This window comes from Uranotaenia lowii, chromosome 3 (assembly GCF_029784155.1).
Source record: "Uranotaenia lowii strain MFRU-FL chromosome 3, ASM2978415v1, whole genome shotgun sequence".
In the NCBI taxonomy this organism is placed as follows: domain Eukaryota; kingdom Metazoa; phylum Arthropoda; class Insecta; order Diptera; family Culicidae; genus Uranotaenia; species Uranotaenia lowii.
In genome coordinates, this window is record NC_073693.1 from 52,601,120 (window position 1) to 52,626,172 (window position 25,053).

Consider the following 25,053-nt stretch of genomic DNA (forward strand, 5'->3'; position numbering starts at 1 on the left):
TACGGATTTTAGCAGTTTCCCACTTTTTTCGACGATTTCCTGCTTTTTTGTGAAATATCCCGCTGTTTTCTGAAAGTATCTGGTGAGCCTAATTTAAGGCCCATAGAAAATCTTAATTTTAAAATGTTACCATCGAGTCTACGACTGTCGATGAAACAAAGTTTTCTCTAAAAAAAGGCGTTTTTTATCATTATTTCTATAATTAATTTACTTACATCAAAAATACTGTTGATCAAACGCAAACTAAATAAGTTCAAATGATCGATAACAACTTTATTCATCTTCAATATATGTAGAAAAAAGATTTCAGATTAATTTTAATATTTGAATGAAAAAGTAAAAGTACTTTTTTATATTTTTCCAACAGACTTATTTTGCTAACGAGATGTAAGGGCCTCTTTTTGCTAAGTAAGTAGAGCCTCGGAAATTCAGTGTGTAGGCTCTGAGGCAGCTCTCAGAATAAAACAATGCGTTGTTATTTGCAAACAGTCTGGGAATACCACTGCATAATTTATCCATGTTCAATGAAAATGATAGTGGACCTACATTACTTCCTTGTGGTACACTCACATAAAGAGTTTCCACAGAACTCTTATTTTGATCTTACACGATAGCCATTTATTTATTTTTTTAGGAGGAATTCGTCAAAGCTTTCTTTCAAATCCAGGTACATAGTCCTATCATAATTTCTATCTGTTTTCTATATTAGAGTCTTTCAACTTGTACAGCACCTCAGCATTGAAGCCGTATTGTAAGCTAAATATCTATGAAGAATATTGTTGTCATTTAAAAAGTTAAATAATTTTCTGAGTCGAATAAGTATTCCATGCAAAATACGATGCACCTTACTCGTAAGATCTATGACGAAACCATCATGTCCAAAACTTCAATTTTTATGTCTCCTATCCTTATCTAAGAAAGAATGTCCGAAAACAGGTATCCCACACCGATTATTTGCGGAACGAGTACCTCAACCACCCCTATCGCAAACCGGCTAAAAGAGACCCCAAACAACTCCCAGCCCAGGACCGATTCGACCAGACTCGATAGTTGACTCAACTCCCCAAGCAGCTCGGCAAAACAACTCTCAGCCAGCAGCTTGCTCCGAGGAGTTGCTCACCAAAAGTTGGGGTAGTCCGGGAGTCGGACGGTTCAATCCTCGTGGTATAAAAACAAAATGTTGGCAAGAAATCGCGCTTAATATCACCTTGATCTTGAACCGGTGGAGTTGCACTACCGTGTCGTGTGGTTTATGTCTCTGGACAGCTGATCCGGTGAAATTTTTCTGTTTTCAAAAAAAATTATACGAATGCGAAAATTCGTGCGTGTTGTGCTCCGGGAAAAGGCCAATTACTGCTAAGTAGTGGCTAATAAAGCAATTGACCCAAAAGGCGGGGGAGTGTGGCGTTCGAATTTTTCCGGCAATCGGCGGGTGATCGTGCGTGTGTGTTTTTCGGTTTTTGGTTGTTTTTTTTTTCGTTGCTCGATTTTCGAAAGTGACTCAGTGATTGGATATATTGAACACGAACAATGATAAGGCCGAGGCCCCTGATGCTGGCCGCTGTCCTGATACTGGTCACCAGCGGCTGTCTCACGTTGACGGATGCCGTGAAAGCGGAAAAAAGAGGTATGAGTTACACTTTTAATGGCGTTCGGCGCTTGGCGCTAGGCGTTTGTTGTTGATGATGTTAATAATGTTGTTAAAAAGTGCATGGATATTTCATTTGGCTCATGAGATGATGAGGAGGAGAATAGAGCAATTTTTTTTTCCTCAACTGCGTTCGGAATCTGTTGATAGATGGGGAAGCCGCAGCATAGAAACTCAACAAAGTGTGATAGTAGATAGTTGGTAAAAAGTGGCGGAAATGCAACAACAACAGAAGTGAAATGGTACACCTCTCTGCTACGGTGATAATAGTAAATTAAAAGCCGAGAAGCGAATAAAGAATAGCTAAAAAGAAGAACATCGACATTTCCGCAATGTGTCGAACAAATCTTTCGCGCAATTTAGCAGGTGTGCTGTCGTTTTGCTATTTGCAGCATATAATGCTGGTTTTCAGTTGACAAGCAAACGTTGTGCATAGATCATTTATGAACATACTTTTTTGTGAAGAAAAGTGACATTCGAGTTGCTGTTAATAATTAATTTTCCTAACACCAAACAAACTGTAACATTAATATGACGGAAGATAGTTTTGAAAATTATTAATCTGCCTAACATTAGAAAAAATTATCAGTTTTAAAAACGATTGAATGGAAAATTAGTTCCTACTTTGTTTTCATCATTTTGAAATCGTTCCAACATTGAAAACATTTATTATGTTATCACCATGTGATGAAAAAGAGGTGTGATTTCCAAAAATGATTCCAATATGCTCATTGCTTGGAACAAATTTCTACAAAACTCTTGTGCAAATAAAACAATTCTCGCTCAATTTGACAAAACATGAAATGCATTTTTCAAATCTAAAACCTAAAGATCATAATCAAACAATACTAACCAGATGAAAAATACAAAAACAGCTTTCTTGGACAATAAGTGAAATTTTCTCTGATCATTCCGTAGCTGATTTAAAGTTTTTTCCGAAGCATGTTTTTCTGAATTTTTTTCCTTACTTCTTGAATAAAGGAAAAATGAAGTATTGTAGCTGAATATTGTCTGAAAAACATATTTTAGTTACATTACGAGGTTTCCAAAACTATGGATTTTGTTTAATTCGGTGGAGAAACAAGAGAGTTACATAAAGCGATTGTGTGCGATCAAGTGTGGAGTGTCAAATTCAGGCTTTCAGGTTGCGTCCAAAAAAAAAATAATGATGCAGAATTAAAGATTTCGAGAATTCATTTATAAGTCATTTGGCATTAAAATTATAATTTCATTTTTTTTTTTTTTGGATTTCCTTTTGTCTTCCCTTATGTAATTTTTTAAAATCGTTAAGTCGATTAACGTAAAAATTTTTTTTTCTAGATCACACCAGATTTTGACGTTTTATGCATTTTTAGGTGATTTGACATTAAAATTAAAATTTCCATTTTTCCGATTTAATATTTGGATTTTTGCGAATTCTGGTGATTTTTGAGGGTTAAAAAAACCGAAACGCTGAGCGCTTTAAAGCACCCCTAAATCAAGTCCGAATCAGCTGAAATTTTGGTCAGTTTTTTTGGCTAATCTACGGTCAAAATGGTCTAGCAAACTTAAGAAAACACAACCATGTACCAACTTTTTTTTTCTATCGACCCAAAAAACTGGGCAAAACTTAAGCTCTATCGGACATAACTTAAGTCGTTTTCGAAACGTTATAAACTTTTATTTTTCTAACAGCGAAAAAAAAAATTTTGAAGAAACTTTTCTAGATGTCTTCCTATTTTTCCATATAGGGTTAAATGAGGCTATTATGAACAAACGTCGTTTGCGCCATCATGATCATGCAAGCTGAAAAATCTATTGCAATAATGAGATTATCCATCATTCAGTTATAACTTTTCAGCCTAACTCTATAAATTTTGTAATTACAGACGTTAACAAAATTTATGTCTCTGACAAACGAAAATCGAGTTGAGGTATGTATGTTCTATCAATTGACTTAATTATTGATGATAATGTGCAAAAATTTATTGTTGGTCAAAATTACCCCGATGATCAAAATTACCCCGTTTTACGGTAATTCAATTTTGGTTAATTTTCAAAGTTTGAGCATTAATGAAATATTTCTACAAATTGTTAGTACCATGGCCGTAGGAACAGGTGGAGGGAGGTGGATGAAGGTTTGGTGGTAGAACCCCTCCCATGAGGAGCTGCTTTCAAATCCTGTTCCAATTTGGTTTAACATTTCATATCGAATTTGTATCATGTTTTTCGCAATCATATGCATTTTTAATATTTTAATAAGTTTTCCAAATATAAAAAAGATAGGTAATTTTGTTTTATATTCCAAACATATATTCTTAAACTAAATTTTTACACCAAATTCAAACATTTAAAGCAACATTCAAATAGCAAACCGAAGTTGAAAGCTCAGATTCAGATTCATTATTTGAAATTCATATTGAAATTCAGATTCAAATTTCAATATAGATTGAAAATTAAAAAAAATTAAATAGTGAATTTAGATTAAACTTGATCTACAGAATTTAAATAAAAGATAAATTAATGAGGGCTCTAAAACTCGGCTCATGAATTTCTGATCTGAAATAAAGATTCGTAGTTTTTGTACATTTCAGAAATCGTATAGAAATTCGGATACAGATTCTTCTTCTTCTTTCATAAACATGGCTAAAACATGTAGGCGTCCTGGAAAATGAAAGACTTGCGTCTTTCATTTTTCTATTCAGCGTATTATCTGTTACATTTTAACATGCATCGCAGATTCTACTACGGCCAGGCCAACCATGTGATGAAAACCGCGAAAGATTCAGGAACAAAGGAGGAACGAAGCGTGGCCTTCCCTTCCAAACGCTTCATATGATATTTTGCTATTATTATTGATTGACTGGTAATAGTGAAAAATCTGGGACGAATTAAGGTTAAAAGAGTAATTTAAAAAAAAAACGACCTCATTAAACTCCATTGAAATGTGAAAGGTTTACATCGGTGCTATCTCCCAATTTTTCCTGATTGCGGTCATCTAGAAATTGGTTGCATTCACATGTTCTGATCAGCACTGTTCCCTCAATTTCAACCGCCTATCATCAATCACCAAACCAAATAGGGGAGATAAAGGCATAACGAGCATCCGGGACATATTAAGCGCTCCATTTTCGAAGTAAGTACGAATTTTCTCAAATAAATTTTCATGAAGAACTTTTTTGTAGTTCCTATAGTATTAATTTTTCAGCAGCTCTATCATCTTTACAGAAATATTTAAAACTAGCTGACCCGGTGTGCGTTGCTACACCTCTCAAAATCAAATGATATTTTCAGATATTATTCAAATTTTTATTGTTTTGTTGGCATAATTTTAAATCAAATTATAACATCATTCATAAGCAATCGCTATAAATGAGAGCTGCAGCTGGAGTTTCGAATTGCAACACAATGATAACTTAACATTATATTCTGAATCTTGATCTATAAATTTGTGTTAAAGATCTGATAATTTTAATCCGCTCTCAAAAAGGAGGGTCTCAAATAAATTGTATGCAATGAATCTAACTTATAAAATATGGTTGATTTCGCTTGATATGTTGTAGATTTATGCAAAAAAACTGAAAAGAGAGCCCTCCTGTCCTTCCTTTCACCCCCTGCTGAATGGAAGTCGTGATCTTTAATAATCATTCCCATTTTTTATCGTTCCCAAAAATCCTCTTATATCAAATATAGTTGCATTGGTTGATCAGTTTTTAAGCTTTACAACAAATTTTATATGGAGCCCCCTCCTTTCTTCCCCTCTCTACACTGTAAAGCTTAAGGGTCTATAACAATCATAGAAATATATCTCGTAACCAAATACCATTCCAAGCCATATTTGTTTCCATTTGTTGGCTTCATTAACATAAATTGAGAACTTATGCTAACAAAATTGTATTGGGCTCACCTCCCTCCTCCTATGTACCTACTCACAGAAAGAAGGATGGTGTGTCAGATAACCATAGAATCATACCAAAATGATTTTCCATGTTAATTTTTGTCCTTTTCTCGGATTTTGTAAAAAAAAAGTTAAATGTAAGCTTTCCTCTTACCTTCCTATATTTTCAATTCTATCATCCTACTGCAAGAAAGGAATTGTTTCACATAGAAAAATTTCTCGTATTCTCGTTTTTCTGATCCCATACCAAATTTGGTTTTATTTGCGTAGTAAATTCTTGAGTTATGCATAAACTTGAAAGGAAGTACCATCCCTTCTTCCGTTCTCCCCATTGAATGGAGGAGAGTGTTTAATATTCATGAAGTATTTTTCGTACTCATATACTTTTTGATGCCAAATTTATCTTTCCGCTGAAAAAAAGTGGGGCTTCAATTTATAATAGAAACATTTTTCGTATCTAAATACCCTCACATGTCAAAAATGGTTCAATTGGCTCGATCAGCTGTCCAGTTATGCTGAAAATTGTGAAGGAGAACTCTCCTCCCCTTTTCATCCACCTCTTTGAAGGATTGAGGGATACCAAATATTCATAGAAGCATTTCTCGTACCCAAATATCGTTCCATGCCAAATTTGGTTCCATTTGCTGTTGTAGTTCTTGAGTTATGCAGTAAAAATTGTATGAAACTCCTCCTTCCCTTCTTCCTTCTCCCCGCTGGAAGATGGAAGGGGTCTCAAATAATCATTAGAACATGTCACGTTCCCAAATACCCACCCATGCCAAATTTGGTTCCATTTGCTTAATTAGTTCCTGAGTTATGTAAAAAATTACAAAAGAGGCCCCTCCCCCCTTTACATCTCCCTACAGAAAAGAGGCAGGGGTCTCAAATAATCATATAAATAGTTTTTGTATCCAAATTCCCTCCCATGCCAAATTTGGTTCTATTTGCTTTATTAGTTTTTGAGTAATGAAAAGAAAATATAAAAGAGGCCCCCTCCCCCTTTCTACTGGAAATAGGGAGGGGTCTCAAATAATCATTGAAATATTTTACGTATCCAAATACCTTCTGATATGTCTTCCAGATGCTTCCAGAATAAAGAAACTTTGGATGTACTATTAATTACTACTTTATTCTCTGACAGTAACAAATGGAATGACAAAACTAACATGTGCTTTTTCAGTGGACTGCTTAGATTGATTTAAATTTAAAACGATTGCTTCGATGGTCGAATATGACATCTCCCCCCTTAAGCCATCCAGTACGGCTCGAACCTCGTTGGCAACCGGGTTTGTCGTCGTTCCCTCACAGGAGTTGCAACCGGAACTGGCACTGGATCTGGCTGAGGCGGATCGTCGTTTTCGCTGCTTCCATCCGAATAGTACTCTGAACCGTCAGAGTCCACGTCTCCGTTGGGTGGTGGATTCGGTACTACTGCTGGAACGGCTCGAGTTGGCACCTCAAGACCAAATCCGTCGACAAACACTGATAATGGACTCGGGTCTTGGTTTGCACCTGGATCGGGAACAGTCTTGGTCACACAATGCTTCAGTTGATTGATGTGTGAGCGGATGAGTCGTTGACGATCTTGAAGGAAAACGTTGTAGTTGACTCTTCCAATTCGTTCGATGACCGTGGCGGCCTGCCACTGCCATGCATTACCTTGATGAGCCTGGACGTACACAGAATCACCAGGAGCGAACTGCCTTGAGACTGCACCATTCTTGACGGTTTGCTGTTCAGTCTGCGTTGCTGGAATGCATGTGGTTGGTAGAAGAATCGACGAAACAGTTCGGATTGACCTACCGAACATTATTTCTGCTGGAGATTTGTTACCGAGATCTGCTGTTGGTGTTGTTCGGTAAACTTGGAGAAAAATCAGCAGTGCTTCCTCCAGTGTTTCTCCCCCGGAGCGAATTTTCCGGAGCGTGCGTTTCAGCGTGTCCACGAAACGTTCAGCTAACCCGTTGGATTGAGGATGGTACGGTGCTGTTCGGATGTGGCGGATACCTTGCTTTTCACAGAAAACCTGGAACTCGTGGCTAGTGAATTGGGTACCGTTATCCGAGACGATGGTTTCCGGAACACCGAATGTTGAGAACGACTGGGAAAGTAGCTTCGTTGTTGTTTTCGTCGTTGTGGTTCTTGTTGCGTACACTTCCGGCCATTTGGTGTAAGGATCCACAATAACCAGGAAGTACAATCCGTCCACAGGTCCTGCATAGTCCACGTGTATACGTGACCACGGCTTGTCGGGCATGGGCCAAGATTCGGGCGTTGATTTGGTAGGTGTTTTCCCAGCTGTGCAGCATGGAGTGCACCGCCGGATAAAATCCTCGATGTCCTTATCTATTCCTGGCCAATAGACAAAACTGCGTGCAATCGACTTCATGCGAACCATACCAGGGTGTCCGCGATGAAACTGATTCAGGATCTGTTTTCGAAATTTGCTCGGAACGACTACTCTGTCGCGGAACAAAATACACCCGTCGACATGGGTGAGGGAGTCTCGTCTGCTCAAGTAGGAATGCACGTCTGGATTTGTGATTGACCGTGGATCGGTTGGCCAGCCATCACGGATGAACTTAAGCACTGCCTGTAGCGCTTTGTCTGTCTTCGTTGCGGTTTGGATAGCTGCGAATGAAACTGGGACTTGATGGACAGTGTTATGAATTATGCTCACCATGTCTTCTTCGAGCGAGATCGCTGCAACGATGTAGTCCTCCTCTGGCTGCTTGGTACGGTCGATCAATCTGGACAGCATGTCAGCGCAACCGAATTCGTTGGTGGAAACGTAACGGATGTCGAAATCGTAATTGAGCAGCATCAGCGCCCACCTTTGAAGTCGATTTGCGGTATGCAACGGAATTCCCTTCTTCGAACCAAAAATGGATAGTAGCGGCTTGTGGTCCGTGAGAAGAGTGAATCGTCGACCCAGTAGGTACTTGTGGAATTTCGTCACACCGTGCGTAAGCGCAAGTGCTTCCTTTTCCGGCTGCCCGTAGCCTTGCTCTGCTGCAGTTAAGGATCTTGATGCGTGCTGAATTGCCTTTAGGTGCCCATTTGGAAATTCGTGGAAAATGACTGCACCGATGCCCGTACTTGAAGCGTCCGCAGCCACGATGATTGGTAGCTTCGGATCGTAATGAGTCAGCAACATTTCGGACTGCAGGATTTCCTTAAATCGCCGGAATGACCGTTGACAATCGTTGTTCCACTGCCACTTCGCATCTTTCTTAAGTAGCTGGTCGAGTGGATGTCGAAGTTCATGGATGTTACGGACAAATCTGCCATAAAAATTTATGGCTCCCAGGAATGAGCGCAGCTCTGAAACGTTGGTCGGTGCTGGAATGGAGGCGATGGCTTGGAGCTTTTCTGGATCAGGGCGGATGCCTTTGTTGTCGATGATATGCCCCAAGTATTTGATTGCAGTTTGGAAAAAGTGACACTTTTCCATCTTGACGTGGAAACCATATTCCTCCAATCGCTGAAGTAGTTGATCCAATGACGCTTTGTGTGCTTCCCAGGTTGGTCCGAATATGATGACATCGTCGAGGAATGACCGAACACCAGGAATGTCGGCAATCATTGTGTCAACCAGCCGTTGGAATGCCCCAGGTGCTGACTTCACCCCGGGAGCGAGGCGGTTAAATTGAAAAAGCCCCCGATGTGTGTTGATGGTTAGAAGCTTTTTCGATTCCTCGTCTACCTCCACCTGCAGATACGCATCAGAAAGGTCGATGATGCTGAATATCGAACTTCCATTCAGCTGAGCGAAAATTTCCTCCGGGACAGGTAGAGGATAGTGGTTACTCTCCAGCGCTTCGTTGAGTCCAGTAGAATAGTCCGCACAGATGCGAACTTTACCATTCGGCTTGCGTACTGCTACTATCGGAGCGGCCCACTCCGAAAAATCGATCGGCGTGATGATGTTGAGCGATTGTAGACGTGTTAGCTCAGCATCCACAAGTGAAATGGTGTTGAATGGAACTGGTCGCTTCGAACAGAAAACAGGCTTGACGTTAGATTTAAGAAAAAGTTTTACCTTTGTTTTCTTGCAGTGGCCCAGCGAGTTGTCGAAAACCGTCGGATGTGTTGCTTGAAGCTGTGATGTTATTTCCTCGAAACATGGCTTGGAGATCGATGAAATTTGACTGCAGAGGGTGTCGAATGGAACCGACCAAAGGTTGAACATGTCGATCCAATCAATTCCAAGCACGTTGAGGTCTGGTGATGACGTAACAAAACATTGGCCACTCTTGCTCATGCCGTTGAGGGTGACATCGCAATTGAATTCGCCGATGAGATTGAGTCGACCACCGGATGCGTTGGATGCTTCAATCGATGATGGTGTAAGTTTCGGTTTGCCAAGCTGGTGCCACGTTGCCTTGGAAATTACGGTGATATCGCTTGCGGAATCTAATTGCAGCGAGATAGCGACCTGATTGATGGTGACAGTCACATACCTGCGCTTCCGGGAACTGTTTGCGATGTGGTTCACGTAAATGCCCTTGGCTTCGGTTCTGGAGCCAACCTTCTTGTGGAAGTGCTTCTTCTTTTTCGCTTGGGGTTTGATAGAAGAATCGCCTGACTTTCTCATGCAGCCACAGTAGCCTTCTTTGTGACCGATGCGGTTGCATGCCTTGCAGAGATGGTCGGAAAAGGGACAGTCGCGAACAAAATGCATTTGTCCACACTGCCAGCAGGGAGTGCGAGGTGTGGACTTATTTTCCGTTTTCGATGGACGTTGTTGGATGCCGGATTTCCTCTCCGAAATGCTGTGGACCGATTTGTTGGAACTTGATGGATGTTCTATCATCGTGGTGTCCGACTTGAGATTGACAATTCGCTGGAACTCGTCGATAAGAGTTTGAATTGTCACCGGAGCTCCGTCCGTTCCTCCTTCGATGCGGGAAAGCAGTCTTGCTCGAATGTCGGCGTAACGTGGTGCTTTGAGACCGCAGACAAAAATCAAGCATTTGAATTGGTCGATGCTCAAATTTTGAAATTCGAACTCCTCGCATGCTCTGTTGACTTGACCGCCGTAGGAAATGATGTCGTCAGCTTCCGATTTCACCAGCTGTAGGCACTGGTAGCGCTTGTTGAAAACGGATGTTTGCCTACCGAAGATCTTTTGCAGTGTCTTGATGGTGTCAGCAAAAGGGATGTCCTTCGGCAATTGAGGAAGGATGTAGTTCACGTAGCGACTGTGGGAACACGTGTCCAATTTTCGGAGCAGGAGCCTAACCTTTGCTGCATCGTCGAGACTGCGTGCGTCGCTTTCGAACAAATCCGAGTAACGGGCGAACCATTTTTCGAATGTGGTGCCGTTCTCCGGATCGAACCTGAACTCGCTGATGTTGGTGGACAGCGATTCCAAAACTTGCTCTGGGTTTGCTGCTTGTGGAACGGCCAACCGCTGGAGAAGTTTCGTCATCTGCAAAATCGCTGCTTGGTGTTCTTGATTTGCTGCCATTCTTCCTCGGGTTCAATTCTGGATGAGTACTTGAATTCCAGAAGTGTCCTCGTCGCCAATTGATATGTCTTCCAGATGCTTCCAGAATAAAGAAACTTTGGATGTACTATTAATTACTACTTTATTCTCTGACAGTAACAAATGGAATGACAAAACTAACATGTGCTTTTTCAGTGGACTGCTTAGATTGATTTAAATTTAAAACGATTGCTTCGATGGTCGAATATGACACCTTCCCATGCCAAATTTGGTCCCAATATCTTGATTAGTTTTTGAGATATATGAAAAATTGTTAAGTAGCCCCCCCCCCCTTCCTTTCAGCCCACTGAGAGGGGGGAGGGGTACCTCATATTCATAGAAATATTCCTCTTTCCCAAATACCACCCCATGCCAAATTGGATACCATTGGCTTGATTTGTTTTCGAGTTATACAAAAAATTGTCTTTTGTTTGGGAGACCCCTCCCCCCCTTCATGAGAGAGGGAGGGGTCTCAAACCATAATAGGAACCTTCCCCTGCCTCCAATACCCCCACCTGCCAAGTTTCACGCAAATCGGTTCAGTAGTTTCCGAGTCTATAGGGAACAGACAGACAGACAGACAGACAGACAGACAGACAGACAGACAGAAATTCATTTTTATATATATAGATAAACCAACTAGGTTCTCAAGTGACGAAAATATTATCAATTTTGAGCACTGGAAAATAAGCTCTTATTTATGATCGTTAAATCATATTGATCTATAAAGTACGCACTTCAACATGATGTACACATTGTTTCTCAATTTTCACCATCATCATTTTTTTATTTTTCACAATAAACTACTTGAAAACGCGTTTTTACTCTAACTTGTTGACTCGGGGTGTATAGAGCGCCATTGATTGGGGCACGATGAAAATTTTCTGCCGTAGAATCTAGTAGCGAGCTCAACTCGATGAAGTCATTATAGGGCCACAGCTTGACAAGTTTACAACTGACGATCTAGCCCGTGGGTGGTCAAACCATGGCCGATCAACTTTTTATGGCCCGCGAATTACTTTTTGGAAAAGCCATGTTCTAAGAATTGATCGGTTTTCTTGGTCTGCGTATATCATTTGGAAAAATATATCTCAATATTTTTTTAACTAAATTCAAAACAAAGATCTGAAAATCTCTTCGAAGTGATATAATCCAAAGAAGGCCAGGGGTTAAAGTGTAAAAAAACTAATTTCGAGAAAACACGCTTTTAAATTGTTGTGTTTGATCATTTTCCATACATTTTTCGAACATTTGCATTTTTCAATAATTTCGCAATAATTAGAAAACATCAAAAGTTTTCTCTGTATATTTTTGTAATTTGTTATTGTTTGCTAAACTTAAACAAAAAAGGATTTATTCGAGAGATTTAAACCAAATCTAAATATTTGTTTTAATTGGCATCTTGCTCTGTATTTATGAACATAAATAAAGAAAAACAAGACAGAATTTACAGTTGGATAGTGAAATTCGACAAGAACCGGTTTGGCACTGACAATTCTTTCAGAAGTGCGATTTTTTTAAGCAAAAGTTAAACTTGAAAAAAGTGCAATGATTAAAAAAAGACTCAATTTCGTATTTATCCTGTTCAAAGAAGGCTTTCCAAATTCACTTGTCAAATCGCAATATTGAAAAAGTTGGATTGAGTTGAGGTTGACGTCCGTACTTTGAAAAATCGATATTATTTATGATATATGTAACTAGAATTCGTCGAAAAAAATATTCTTTCAAATGTCAAAAGCTGGTGAACGCTTTTTTTTCAACAATACAATTCTGCGGTTTTTTTTAATTTGCCTATCAAATTTTTCTTAGGAAACGGTGAACTTGAAAAGTTTGGAAAATGGGCGGTCATTTTTATTATATTTGGAGACTATAAAATTGAGTTTATGTCCATTTTAGTCACCTCATTTGACATTTCTGGGATGAATAAACCGATAAGATTTTAAATGTTTTGCAGACATTGACGTTCATAGTACATAAGGATAATTGATTTCGTATTGCGTAATATTCAAATGGAACAAAATTTGTAAAAATATGCAAGAACAAAAACGACGTATCTAGGCCGGAAAAATCCGGACTATTTTCCGTCTAAAAACGTGGTTAAATCCGGGCAATTGATTTCATAATTTTCGACAAAATCTTCAGGCAATATCAATAGCAAATAAAAAGCAAAAAAACTTGATAAAAAAAATGTCTATTAAAAGTAATCAGCAGATTTTAAATCGTGTTTTAGGCTTCCACAAAACCTTTCATGATTAGTTTTGTAAAACCTAATCGAAAATTCTCCTTTTGGATTCAAACTATAAAAATTTACAGTACAATTTGACTGTTTTTGTTCGATTTGGCATCCGAGCATTTCTCAATTCAATCCGAGTATCCGAGCCGGACCAGACTTTTCCCAAATTTTGTATTAAATATCCGGCAATCTGGCAAGCTTAATATTTACTCGATGTGACCTAGGCAAATATTTTTATAGCGTTTTCAAAAATCTGTTAGTTTTTTTTTAATACTCAAAAACAAATAATTTTTTTGGCCCGCGAGTCAATCTTATTTCAGAAATTTGGCCCGCCTGTTAAAAATGTTGGCCACCCATGCTCTAGCCTATTGGTTAGGTGTCGGAGAGGTAGTCAAATGTTTCTTACATTATGCTTCTAGTGCTTCGTTTAGCGGATGATGCAACGATCGAAATAATCGATCATGAATGGTTAATAAAAAAATAACCTCGAAAAGGAATCGATCTCGAGTCTTCTGATTACCTCTCTGCTCAGACTTCCAGTTTGTTTTTTTTTCGTTCTTCTACTCGGAGAAATCTACATAAGCATTTTCCGAGAACCAAAATTTTAACAGAAATACACTCATCGATTTATGCACAATCATGAATATCCCTCCAACCGAAACTTAACTTATTTGATTTCAAACATAAAAATCACAACGACGAGAAATAGAATTCATTTTTCTATCACCAACGATTGATTTTCTTCTCACACAACAGAACACCAAATTAAAAAATGAAAAGCATCTATTTCAATTATTTGGATGCATTTCAATTACGTGCAATATGTACCTTTCTAAACAGAAGTCTCAAAACACTTAAAATCCACCAAAACTGATAATCGCGAAAAAAACAAACTGGAAAAACTCGACGTTGGAAAAAACACGCTCGTTCTCAAGCATGGCTTGCTGCGACTCGTATAGAAATTCGGATACAGATTCAAAAGCTCAATTTTTGAACTTAGAAGTTTAGAATTCCGATTCAGAATGCAGATTCAAAATTCAGGAAAAGATTAAGCTTGTAAATAAGTTTAACAATCAACATAAATTGTGAGGAATTCGAATTCAACTCAACTAAGTTTTATCTACCAGACTCTTAAACAAAATCAAAGATTTTAACCATCCAAGAAAGTGAATTTAGCTCACCCTTATGGTTTAGGACAAAATTTCTAAAATAACGATTTTATACGAAAACTTTTAATGTAACAGTATTGAAAAATTATATACGGGAGAGTGGGGTAACGTGAGCCATGGGGAAACGAGGGCCACTTTTAATATCTTAGATGTGTGATGATTTAAAAATCTCAATCTAACTGTCATCGCCGTCACTTTGCGTAAGCATATTTTTCTATATGTTGTTGACTTAAATTCGCATCATATGCTTCTTTTATTTATAAAGCTTGAAAAAAATTAAAAAAAATTACTTTGCATGTTATTTGATCAATTTGGATTTGGTGGCCAAAATTCCCCACCATTTTTCAAAATCCAAAAAAATATTGCTTTTTTCAAAACAGTTAGAACTTGGGGAAAGAAACTTATTGGAAATTTGAAAAAAATGTTTTATGATACATTAGAAATGTCAAAAATCATACCATTTATTTTTTTTCATTTTATCTTTCATAATAAAGAAGTTATGGAACATAGAAAAAAAGGCCCATGATTCCCCATGCTCCCATACCTAGTTACAAACATAATTTTTTTTCAATTTTTTGTCAGTCAACAGTCGGTTCTTCCAACGGCTCTGGTTAGTATCTTTATAGAATAGAGTATTTCTGTTCATAGTTAAACAACTTTACTCTGCACCCTTTAAGCCGTTATTATTTTATCCATTAAAAGAAAAACATCATACCTAATTGGTTTCTTAACCTATTAGAAAGTAAAATTTGTTTGCCAATAGCATAATTGATTTTAAAGAGGAAAGTGCCATAATCCTCGAACGAAGTCTTTCAAATAGTAAAATATTTAAAAATAATTGAAAATTATAGATTTTAATTTTAGTCGCCTTGAAAGAAAAATAATATTTTCCATCTTCGACAGTGAACTTTAATAAACTCACACCTTAAAGTTTTGGTTTTCTTTTTTACATAACCCAAAACAAGACTTTAACCTCTGTGAATAACCAGGGTTAATTCGCACGCATTTCCGATTTGAAAGTTCATTCAATCAAAGGCGCGCGCGTCAGACGGCAGTAGACACACTGATCGATGGCCGAACATTCGCCAAACATGTAGGCAGTTAGGTTAGGGGTAGATATGAGACACTGCCACCGATGAAAGTGAAGAAAGCTTCATTTCTTATCCCGCCGTCTACACTCATTTGCCCGAATTTGGACCCCGGACCCAGACCAAATCAGACACTATGGCCCGAGTTGAGGAGGTGAAGGAGTCAGACGGTTCCGGCAGGTTGGGTCATACACTGATGATTGCGCGCGCGATTGTGGGGCCAAATGGTGTTGTGTTGGGCAATTGATTTGAGGGGGTAATTTATTTCGATGAAAGAGGAGAGAGAGGTTTTGACGCGATGTCTTGTCGTAGACTGTTGGGTGCCTCTTGGGGCTTGTGGTCAATTGGTATTCCTCTTGAACTCTGTTCAAGATACCAACTCTATACCGAAAGATATTTCGAGAGCTTTTGGAGGTGTTTTCACCGTTTGGTATTCGAGGTCGGATACTTTCAGCTTCGGAAATGAGCAATTTAAAATTTTCTTTTCGGTGATTATGTGGGTGTTTTGGCGTAACTGGAGCAGCAGATTTGATTGCGAGCCTTGAAATCGTTAGATAATTTTCGCACAAGTTGAGGTAGGACGTGACGTTGATAGAGAAAGATTTATATAAATCTTAGATGGATCAACAAAATTACTCCAAATAAATTGTTAAGAGTTTTTTTTTCGCTTATATCTACTAATTTCCTCAGCCAACGGAAAAGAATCCACACAATTCAATCGAAATTTGCTTTTCTGAAAGCTTCATCAAAAGTGAGAAAATCTGTTGGTCGAAACGTTTTACACCCTGAAGCAGGAAAAAGGGCGAAAGTTATCGCCCAAAGAAATGTTTGTTTTCGTTTTTTGACTGGCACCTTACACAAACCTCATGGTCATTTTCACAGATCTATTTGCACCGGGAAATATGAAAACACATTCCGCAAACAGATTTTCCAGCTCCAAGTTCGATCATAAGGGAATTCGTCAGAGCGGAAAATCTATGCACGCGAGCTATTTCACAGCTTCCATGCGTTGCGTATACAACTTAGGCATGAAGAGGTTTGGGAGGAAATTTCCGAGTTACTATAATAGTGGTTGAGGTCTCTAGCTGGGCATTTTCAATTCTGTCTGGTTGGGTGAGTTCGAGCCAAAACAACCCGGTGTTTCTACAGTGGATGAATCATTTATGATGGAAAAATTTCATCGCTGTGGTGTTCTGCGAACAGTTCGAATTGAAATTAGTAGGAACGGGAAAATGTTCCAAGTTTCCAGTTAACAGTCAAAGAAGTCGGTTGTATACATAATTGATAGGTGAAAATAAGTTCACCGGGTGCTTAGAATTGCTCATGCAATTCGTGTCACACAATAGCATTTCTATACGCTGATTTGAAACTGTTCACAAATTTCCAATCAAGATGTAGGCAAAATAAATTAAACTTGCGTTTAAATTATGGCATTCTGAACTTAGGGCATTAGAATTATACCAAAAGCGTCATAAATACCAAAACGAAATTTGCAAAAAAAAAACTGAAGCACAAACTTAATTCATAAATGGAACAACATTTTATTTAACAAGTTGCAAATATTGTTTTTTAGCACGAGTCGTGAATTTATCCAATGAGACTAGGGTTGCCATCCGTCTCGAAAAACCGGGACATGTCCCGCTTTTTTTCTAAAATATCCCACGTCGACCTCACAGCAAACAAATATGATGCCAGATTTTTCTTTGATCACTATTTTCTACCAAAATTATATTAAAATACATTCATCTTTTTGGCCGATTTAGGTTTTACAGACTGAATAAACTTGTAACACTTAAGATTAACATTTAATAACGAGCAACAAGATGAGGATCAAACCCACACCATCAGGGGCGTACGAGAGTTTTGTATGCTAGTCTACGAGCTGAAACAACGCTTTAAAGTCCGATATGCTGCCGAATGTTATGCAGAATATGCGCAAAAGAGCTGCTTTTTGCATAAAAAATAGTCATTTCATCGGCGGTCATTTCATCTACAACGTCGATGCTTGTTAAAGTCGGGTTTGAAAAAAATAACATAAACATCCTGAAAAAATCTTGTTTATTTTATGAAGGATTAATCACCGTAATTTATGTTTGTAGATTTAATTTATCGGCCTAGCAGTGAAAAGTGCTGTCCTTTTTAGTAGGGACATCTAAAGACGTGTCGTGTTTTTTATTTTTTTTTTGACCATATAGGTGGATAGAAGGTTAGATGAAATGAAAGATGTTGAAAATGAGTGGATGGAATTTATTTAGAAGCATATCATCACACGTGAGGAACAAAAATTTGATATGTGATGATATGCTTCTAAATAAATTCTACCCGCTCATTTTCAACATCTTTCACTTCATCTAACCTTATATCCACCTATATGAAAAAATTCCCTAATCTTTAGATGTCCCTACTAAAAAGGACATCAATTTTCACCGCTAGGCCGATAAATTAAATCTAAAAATCTTGTTTATTTTTTAAAAATCGGCTGAAAAATTGCAGAGTTATACGACGCGACATTGAAATCGGATACATCCTGATGCACACCCTGTATTTGATTCTATTCTTCAAAAATGTAAAAAATCGGTTGCATTTGGCGAGCTCATGGCAGATATCAATCCATCAAACTTTATGGACAAATATATTGCTCTTTAAGTTTTATGCAAAACTAAATGTAATTTAAATAATATTTCATTTATAAATATAATATGTTTCAAGTTTTTGTTTATTGCCGAGCTTCATTTTTTAAGTGACAACATTTGAACTTATGTTATTTCCTATTTCCGAATCTCCTATTTGAAATAAGTTTCAAAGGTTTTATTATTCTAAAGGATTTTTTTAAGTATATCATATATATAATCGTTGATTAACCTAGCTTTTAGAAAGGGTTTGTGTCGAGGAGCTCCACGATGGAAATTTCCTCTTGCAATTAAAATATATTGCAAAAAGATTTCATTTTGGGTAATGCTAAAATAATGACAAAAATAATCTACATTACATTAAAATGGATTCACTCTAAACCCTTATATCCATAAATTTATTACTACTATTTTATAATAAAGAATAAAATAAATCGTTTATGTCATTACCAATTTTATGCTGATATGAAATACTCTTCAACAAAACCCATTTCAGCATCAATTTTATTTCGTGTAACTACACCCAAAATAATCTGCACGTAGCGGCTACGTGAAAAACTTTAAAATTTTTATCCAATTGATTTTCACGTATCGGTGCTTCATGAATGTCATTTAAAATTTATATGAATTTAAAATGGTTTCAATTTGGTTTGATAGTGAAAGAAACGTGAAATTAATTTCGTATCGAGGTGTTATTTTGATTGGTTTCTTTGTTTCTTTTATTTATTCATACTATTATTATGTTTCGAAAAGCATTTTAATAAAAATTCTACCATAAATTTACGTAAAATCGTTTATATTGCGAAATATTTTCAACTTATAGTAAAGTTGCCATTGCATCTGTTTTTGCTGCTGCTGCTACTTATCGAACCTATTGTGTAGCTGTGCCTGTAAGGTTATAGTAAAAATTAAAATTGATATGATTTTGCCTCCTGCAATCTTGACTAACCGTTAGATGCATTTGAGGACCACCAGTTTTGCAACCTCCGGCCTTTCCCCGAATGCCTCGATCCTCCAGTCTTGAAAAACGCATCACGATCTCGTCTTTTTTTCCTCGACACCAGAGCCACTGTCGTCGTTCAGTTCTAGAAAACAATAAAAAAAACAAATGAATAATTTAGAGCAAATCGAAAAAAAATTGTTTCTACTCACTGTATGGGTTGCTGTCTCCTTTTTACAGTTGTCTTCTTTTGGACATCGATTTTGGGCACACTAAACCTTAAAAAACCAACGAGAACACTATATTATTTAACTAAAATTTCGAGCAAAGTTTGTGGGGACAAAGCTGACGTATGACTATTCTATTTTTCTTATATGAATCACATGCTAAAAGTTCGTTTAAAAAGCTCAAAACGGATTTCAGATTATCCACTTAGACTTTACGTGAATTTCATGTATCGTCTATGTGGAAGGAATGAAGTTATCAAAAAATCACGTAAAATTGATGAGATGCAACAAAATCTTCGATTACGTGAAAAATACCGTAGAATAAATTTTTTTTAATTATTTTGGGTGTATTTCATTTAAATGTTTAAATCCACATTCAAAAGGGTTTTGGTTAAATACGCAAGGCAACAAAACTCACATTATTCCGAGGTGCAAAGAATTTCAGAGCTTATATTGATTCATTTGGGTGCCCTGAATCGAAATATGCAGTTGATTTTTTTCTAACAGCTTTTGTCATTGAAATAACTTTTGAAAATAGGTAAAAAATCATTGAAGAAAACTATTTTCGATCATTGTACCTCTGAAATAACAATATATCTAGGTAAAATTATATTCTTTGATAGAATGGAGGATGTTAAATAAATTCAGATTTATTTTTTGGTTTTCATGTAGATTTGTTGGTTCCTCAGTTGGCAATGATTGATTTCACTTAAATCTGATTCTTCTAAATGCCATATCATGAAAACTAGAGGTGGTAGACAAAATTTAACAAATGATTCGAATTCAGGACGTTCAAAAATTAAACCATAGGCATAAAAAAGCAGTTCCATTGAATTTTATAAATAAAATTTTGACTCTATAGTGTTGTGAGCCTACTAGATCAAATGATTCAACTGAATAAAAGCAATCGGAAGATTCTTTTTAATCCAACCATGGTTAATGAAAAGTTCAGATACCGGTATTTCGATAGCAACTTAGTATCTTTTCTTTCTTTCTTTATCGATTTGGTAAGAAGTTTTTATACAGAAATAAAACCTATCACAATGTTGAAAAATGAATCATCAGAACTTTCATAGCAAAATATTTTTATTGACGGTGACAACATATTTGAAGCTTGGAATTTTTAACGTTTGACAATATTAACGTTTCACTTATTTTCAGTATTTAGTAAATTTTCTTTTTTGAATAAAGCACGATTTTTGAATTACCTAATCATTCAAAAAATGATTTGAATATTTAAAGCTTAATTTTAATGCGTAATGTCAACAAAATTTCTTTCAATATTAACAACAAAACTTGATTTTTCTCATGTTTTTTTTTACAGTTTCTCATTTAAGAAATCAAATTTCTCAACCTATACTTTATCAGTCTAAGCTTTCAATAATGAATTGAAAATGTTGCATAACATATATATTTAAAAGTGACCTTTTTTAGTCTTTGATTTTGATAACTGGAAAAATTTGAATGTAAAAAAATATTTCATTTTTTGACTTTCACCACTGGCCTTCTTCGAATAAAATTAAATTTCTTCTTTTTATTTTCAAATAGAATAACTCTGTATTTTGTTCAAAAGGGATACCTTTTAATTTTAATCCCCAATGGAGAATTCACATTTTAAATAGGGATGAAATATGTGTTTTTAAATTAAGAAAAATACCCCGGGATGTTTCAATCAATCTAATCATGTATTTTTTTTTAATCTGATGTAATATTTTATGTTTTCTATTTCTGAGCACTGAATTTTGTGTCCGAAACTTTTAATCCTGGATTTCTTCGAAATTATACTTCGAACTAGTTTTTTGGTGTTTCGGAAATACTGATTTTTAATCTGTTAACTAGATAGCTTAAAATTTATTTTCAAGCAAATCCCCAATTCAGAGGGGCACATTTTGAACAATGGTTAACGACTTACCGGAAAAAGCATTGTTTTGAAACTTCGATTCTGATTTAGCGTATCAGTAAAATCGATAATTTTTACGAGTTAGTGTGATGGACATTAGAAGGTTATGATTTTTAGGAATCAATTTCCTTATTTATTGTGTTTTTTTTTTAATTGTTTTTACTTCTAACTAAATTTGAATTTTGAAACCCCTCCAACATGCGTGAGAAAAAAACAGGTTTCCTCATCAAATTGCATCACTTTGCAAACACTGTGGAAAATTACCCATTTGGTATTTTTGGTTGAAAATTTGCTTGAAGATAGTGTATAGTTTAAAACGTTTTTTTTCTGTAATTTGAAACTTGAAAAAATAGTCACTCGAAGAGCGACAATACCTACAAATTTAATTTGCTTAAACATCAGAAAAAAGCTGGGGACGTTGAAAAATAACTCTTTTATTATGATTTTTAAGATAAGTTAACCACCGTTTAAATTCATTTTTTGTAAATTTATTTTCGGCATATCGGTGAAAATGTATATTCTTGGAGAAAGAATATCAGACTTCAAAATTGATAGGATGGATAGAAAAGTTAGAAGAAAATTTTACAGGTGTTGAAAAGAACGAAAGAACATTTTTGAGAGGAAAACTTATTAACGTACACCATACTTTACCCCATATACGTCTTCCCCAAGTAACATTTTAAGTTTTATAGCAGGCTGCTAGATCAAGCTTTGGTTTCATAAGGGGCTTGAGGAGTTTTATAAAACCATCGGTGTTACTTGGGTTCACCACATGTAAATAAGCTTCGGACCAACCAAATTTCATTGTATAGGTTAAGTTAATACCATCTCTATCCCGGTCCTATTCCTCGCAAAAATGCTCTTTCGCTCTTTTCAACACCTGTGAAATTTTCTTCTAACTTTTCTATTCATCTTATCAATTTTTGATTCTGATATTCTTTCACCAAGAATATACATTTTCACCGATATGCTGAAAATAAATTTACATAAAAATAATACGGATCGAGCTGCGAGTTTTGTGATTAAACGTTACTACGCAATTCTGAAAATCAATAGAAAAAGCACGAAATTTAGGGGTCTGTCAGATTAGTAGTTAGGATCTACAAGCGAGTGAGTAAAGTTGAGTATCTATAATCTTGAGTCTCTATAATCCGCTCAGGAAACTATAAAGCGACGCCATACAAAGTTTTTACCAAAACTGTTTTTCAAAGGTGTTTGAATTTTTGATGATAATTCATTGGATTAATAGTAAAATGATACATTAATATAATTTTTACAGCATTTTTTACTTGTAACTAGCAGGAAGTGGAGCAGGCCTTGGATTGGGAGTTGGGAGGACGTGAAAAATGTTTCTTCTGGTTTTAAAATTACAAATTGTTTGAATTTTTTATTTGATTTTAAATTCAATGTTAAGTGGTATTGTAAGTGATTTTCCGGAAGAATTTTGATTGAACAAAATCGAAGCACGCATCTAAGTTTTCTTTAATTTTTTATTTATTTCTAGAAGTTATTCATTCGTATGTTTATTGAAGAAATTGTAGTATCCTCTTTAAATTGTTCGAGGTAAGATGATGGAAATGTGTAATGTGTATTTTATTTATTAAATTTATACAATCTAAATTGCTTAACTCTATTAAAGGGAATTAGTGGGAGGTCGGACAGGACATCGAACGATCCGAAAACTGATATACAATGGATTGTGGGTTCAAGCCAGCCGGAGTTTATCGGCAAATTTTGAATCTTGAGAAGGATACTTGCGAAACTTTGCAGAATTCTTTATTTGTTACGAACAGTTGGAAGGGAGTAAGATGAGTCAAACCTGTCCCAAGCCAGTGGTAACGGACCCCTTGGTTGTACTGCAATTATTGTTGATGAGTTAAGCATGAACAATATTTGAATGTGCGATCGAGACTTCCCGTACCGACTCGGGTCGAAAGTCCTACCAGCCACTGGTGGGTTTAACTACATACATACATACATACATTAATGGGTATTAACCTTTATGAGAACGTATGCATTAAAAAAATAGACTTTTTTCGGATGATGATTGAAAATAAACCAATACAGATAGTTCAGTTTCGTAAATTTGGAAAAATATACAATACCCTTCGAAATGGCTGGTTCAAGATATTAAAGAAACATCAAAAGGGTTGGGATATATCTATCTATTAAGAGACTCACAATCGGCTCAATCTAATCCTACTGACTCTTCTAGTAAAGTTAGTCGGTAATGCTTTGGCATAGCGGGCTGGAGTTTGCGGGTTCAAATCCTGCATAGTGTATTAGATAATTTTTTCAACATTCTCCACATAATTTTTTCAATTATTTTTCAGACTATTTCAGCTGTTTGAAAATGGAAGTAATTTTGTGAACCATTGAATCACATTCTTGCCGTATTTATGTAAGGCATCATGATATTCAATCGAAGAGTGCTGATCACTTTAGTGAGGTTGGTTTAGATAGCAGTGAATCCCTTTCATATGATCTTTAGTAAAACGACCTACATACAAAAAATCACTTTTCAGAATCGCTCAAAATTGATCAAAACAGTCCGAACTGTATTTTGCTATTTTCACCACCGCGTTTAAATACAAATCCCAGTTTTAATGACCCACATTTGGCTCTGTGCAGCCATGGGCACCCGACCTAACATGTTTTCAAACAAGTTTCGCGAAAAACAGAACATACGTTACATTTTCCTCCTCAACAAAACGGAAAGTAAAACGTCCCATATTCAGATCCCACATAGTGGATGGTAGAACTGGAAGAAAAAACTGGACATGTTGTCCGCAACCGTAATCATTCCGTTTCGGACTAGCCAGCTGGTAAATCATGTTCTTGAAAGCGATATCATTCATGTCGAGTTGTGGTCGAGTATGTGAGAAAACATGTTAGAGATTCACTCGGCTCAAGTGGGCCGACTACAACGACGTTCCACACTACTGCTGATTGAGCTTGGGAGGCAAAGCAACTGTCAGAAAAGTGGTTGACTCACTTCTGGAACAACAACATTGCGATGCATAGCCTGGAAGAAACAGGCCATCTCGAGTAGTGATTTCCTTCTTACAGGTTCGCTTTGCCATACCAGGAGCAAAAATGTGTTTAACTGCATCCCCATCACGAAGGAGGGAGGATGCAGTCGATGGACCACTCTCGATCGATGAGACTGAGATGCCTGAGGAAGAAAGTTTTCTTGTCTTCTTGCAATTATACATATTGAATACGCTCGAAGGTACGCTTCGCTTCATGAAGAGGTTATTATTCTTGGGCTCAAGTCGAGTTGACGTAAGCGGAATAATATGCGTTTGTCGATATCGGATGCAGGGGAGAAAGTGGTCGCAACCTTGAAATATCTTGTTTGTTTGTTGTCGCCCGTAATCAGATCAACTGATATGGTATTCCATGTCAGGTATGGTAGCTTGAATCGAGCAGCAGCAATCGATTATTTACCTTGGGAATGTGAACAACCTCAACTTTGCAAATTAACAAAAAAAATCAATGGAATGACTTATAGACTTTTGTAAAGGAATTACAAACTATTGCAATCCTTTTTATATTGCCTGAGGCTGTTAAGAGTAAAAATGTACTGAATATTTGGCCAGCCTATTAACCCAAGACCGTTAAGCCGAATATTCGTCATACCGAAAAGTTGAGTTAAGCATTCGGCCGAATAGGACAAATATTTGTTTATAAAATCTGTACAGTAACAAATTTTCCAAAAATTTCTAATGATGTTAGATAATTTATACAATGTCCAAAAGTAATGCTGAAAAAGCGACACAATCACCTAAAAATTAAGCCAGTAGTGAAGCCTTTTCAATAAAATCTAAAAAGTAGACCCCGTAATATT

At 36.6% G+C, this 25,053-nt stretch overlaps 1 protein-coding gene across 4 annotated transcripts in view; it reads left to right on the forward strand.

The window, feature by feature from the left end:
* The first annotated feature begins 1,187 nt into the window (after positions 1-1,187).
* Positions 1,188-25,053, forward strand: part of LOC129755278 (uncharacterized) — an 84,081-nt gene continuing 60,215 nt past the window's right edge. For 2 of the 4 annotated variants that reach the window (XM_055751694.1, XM_055751698.1), the window contains exon 1: positions 1,188-1,627. In XM_055751694.1, the coding sequence (XP_055607669.1) occupies positions 1,531-1,627 (97 nt within the window). In that variant the 5' untranslated portion in view covers positions 1,188-1,530. The remainder of the gene's footprint in view (positions 1,628-25,053) is intronic. The other 2 variants (XM_055751695.1, XM_055751697.1) reach the window with 1 other exon arrangement.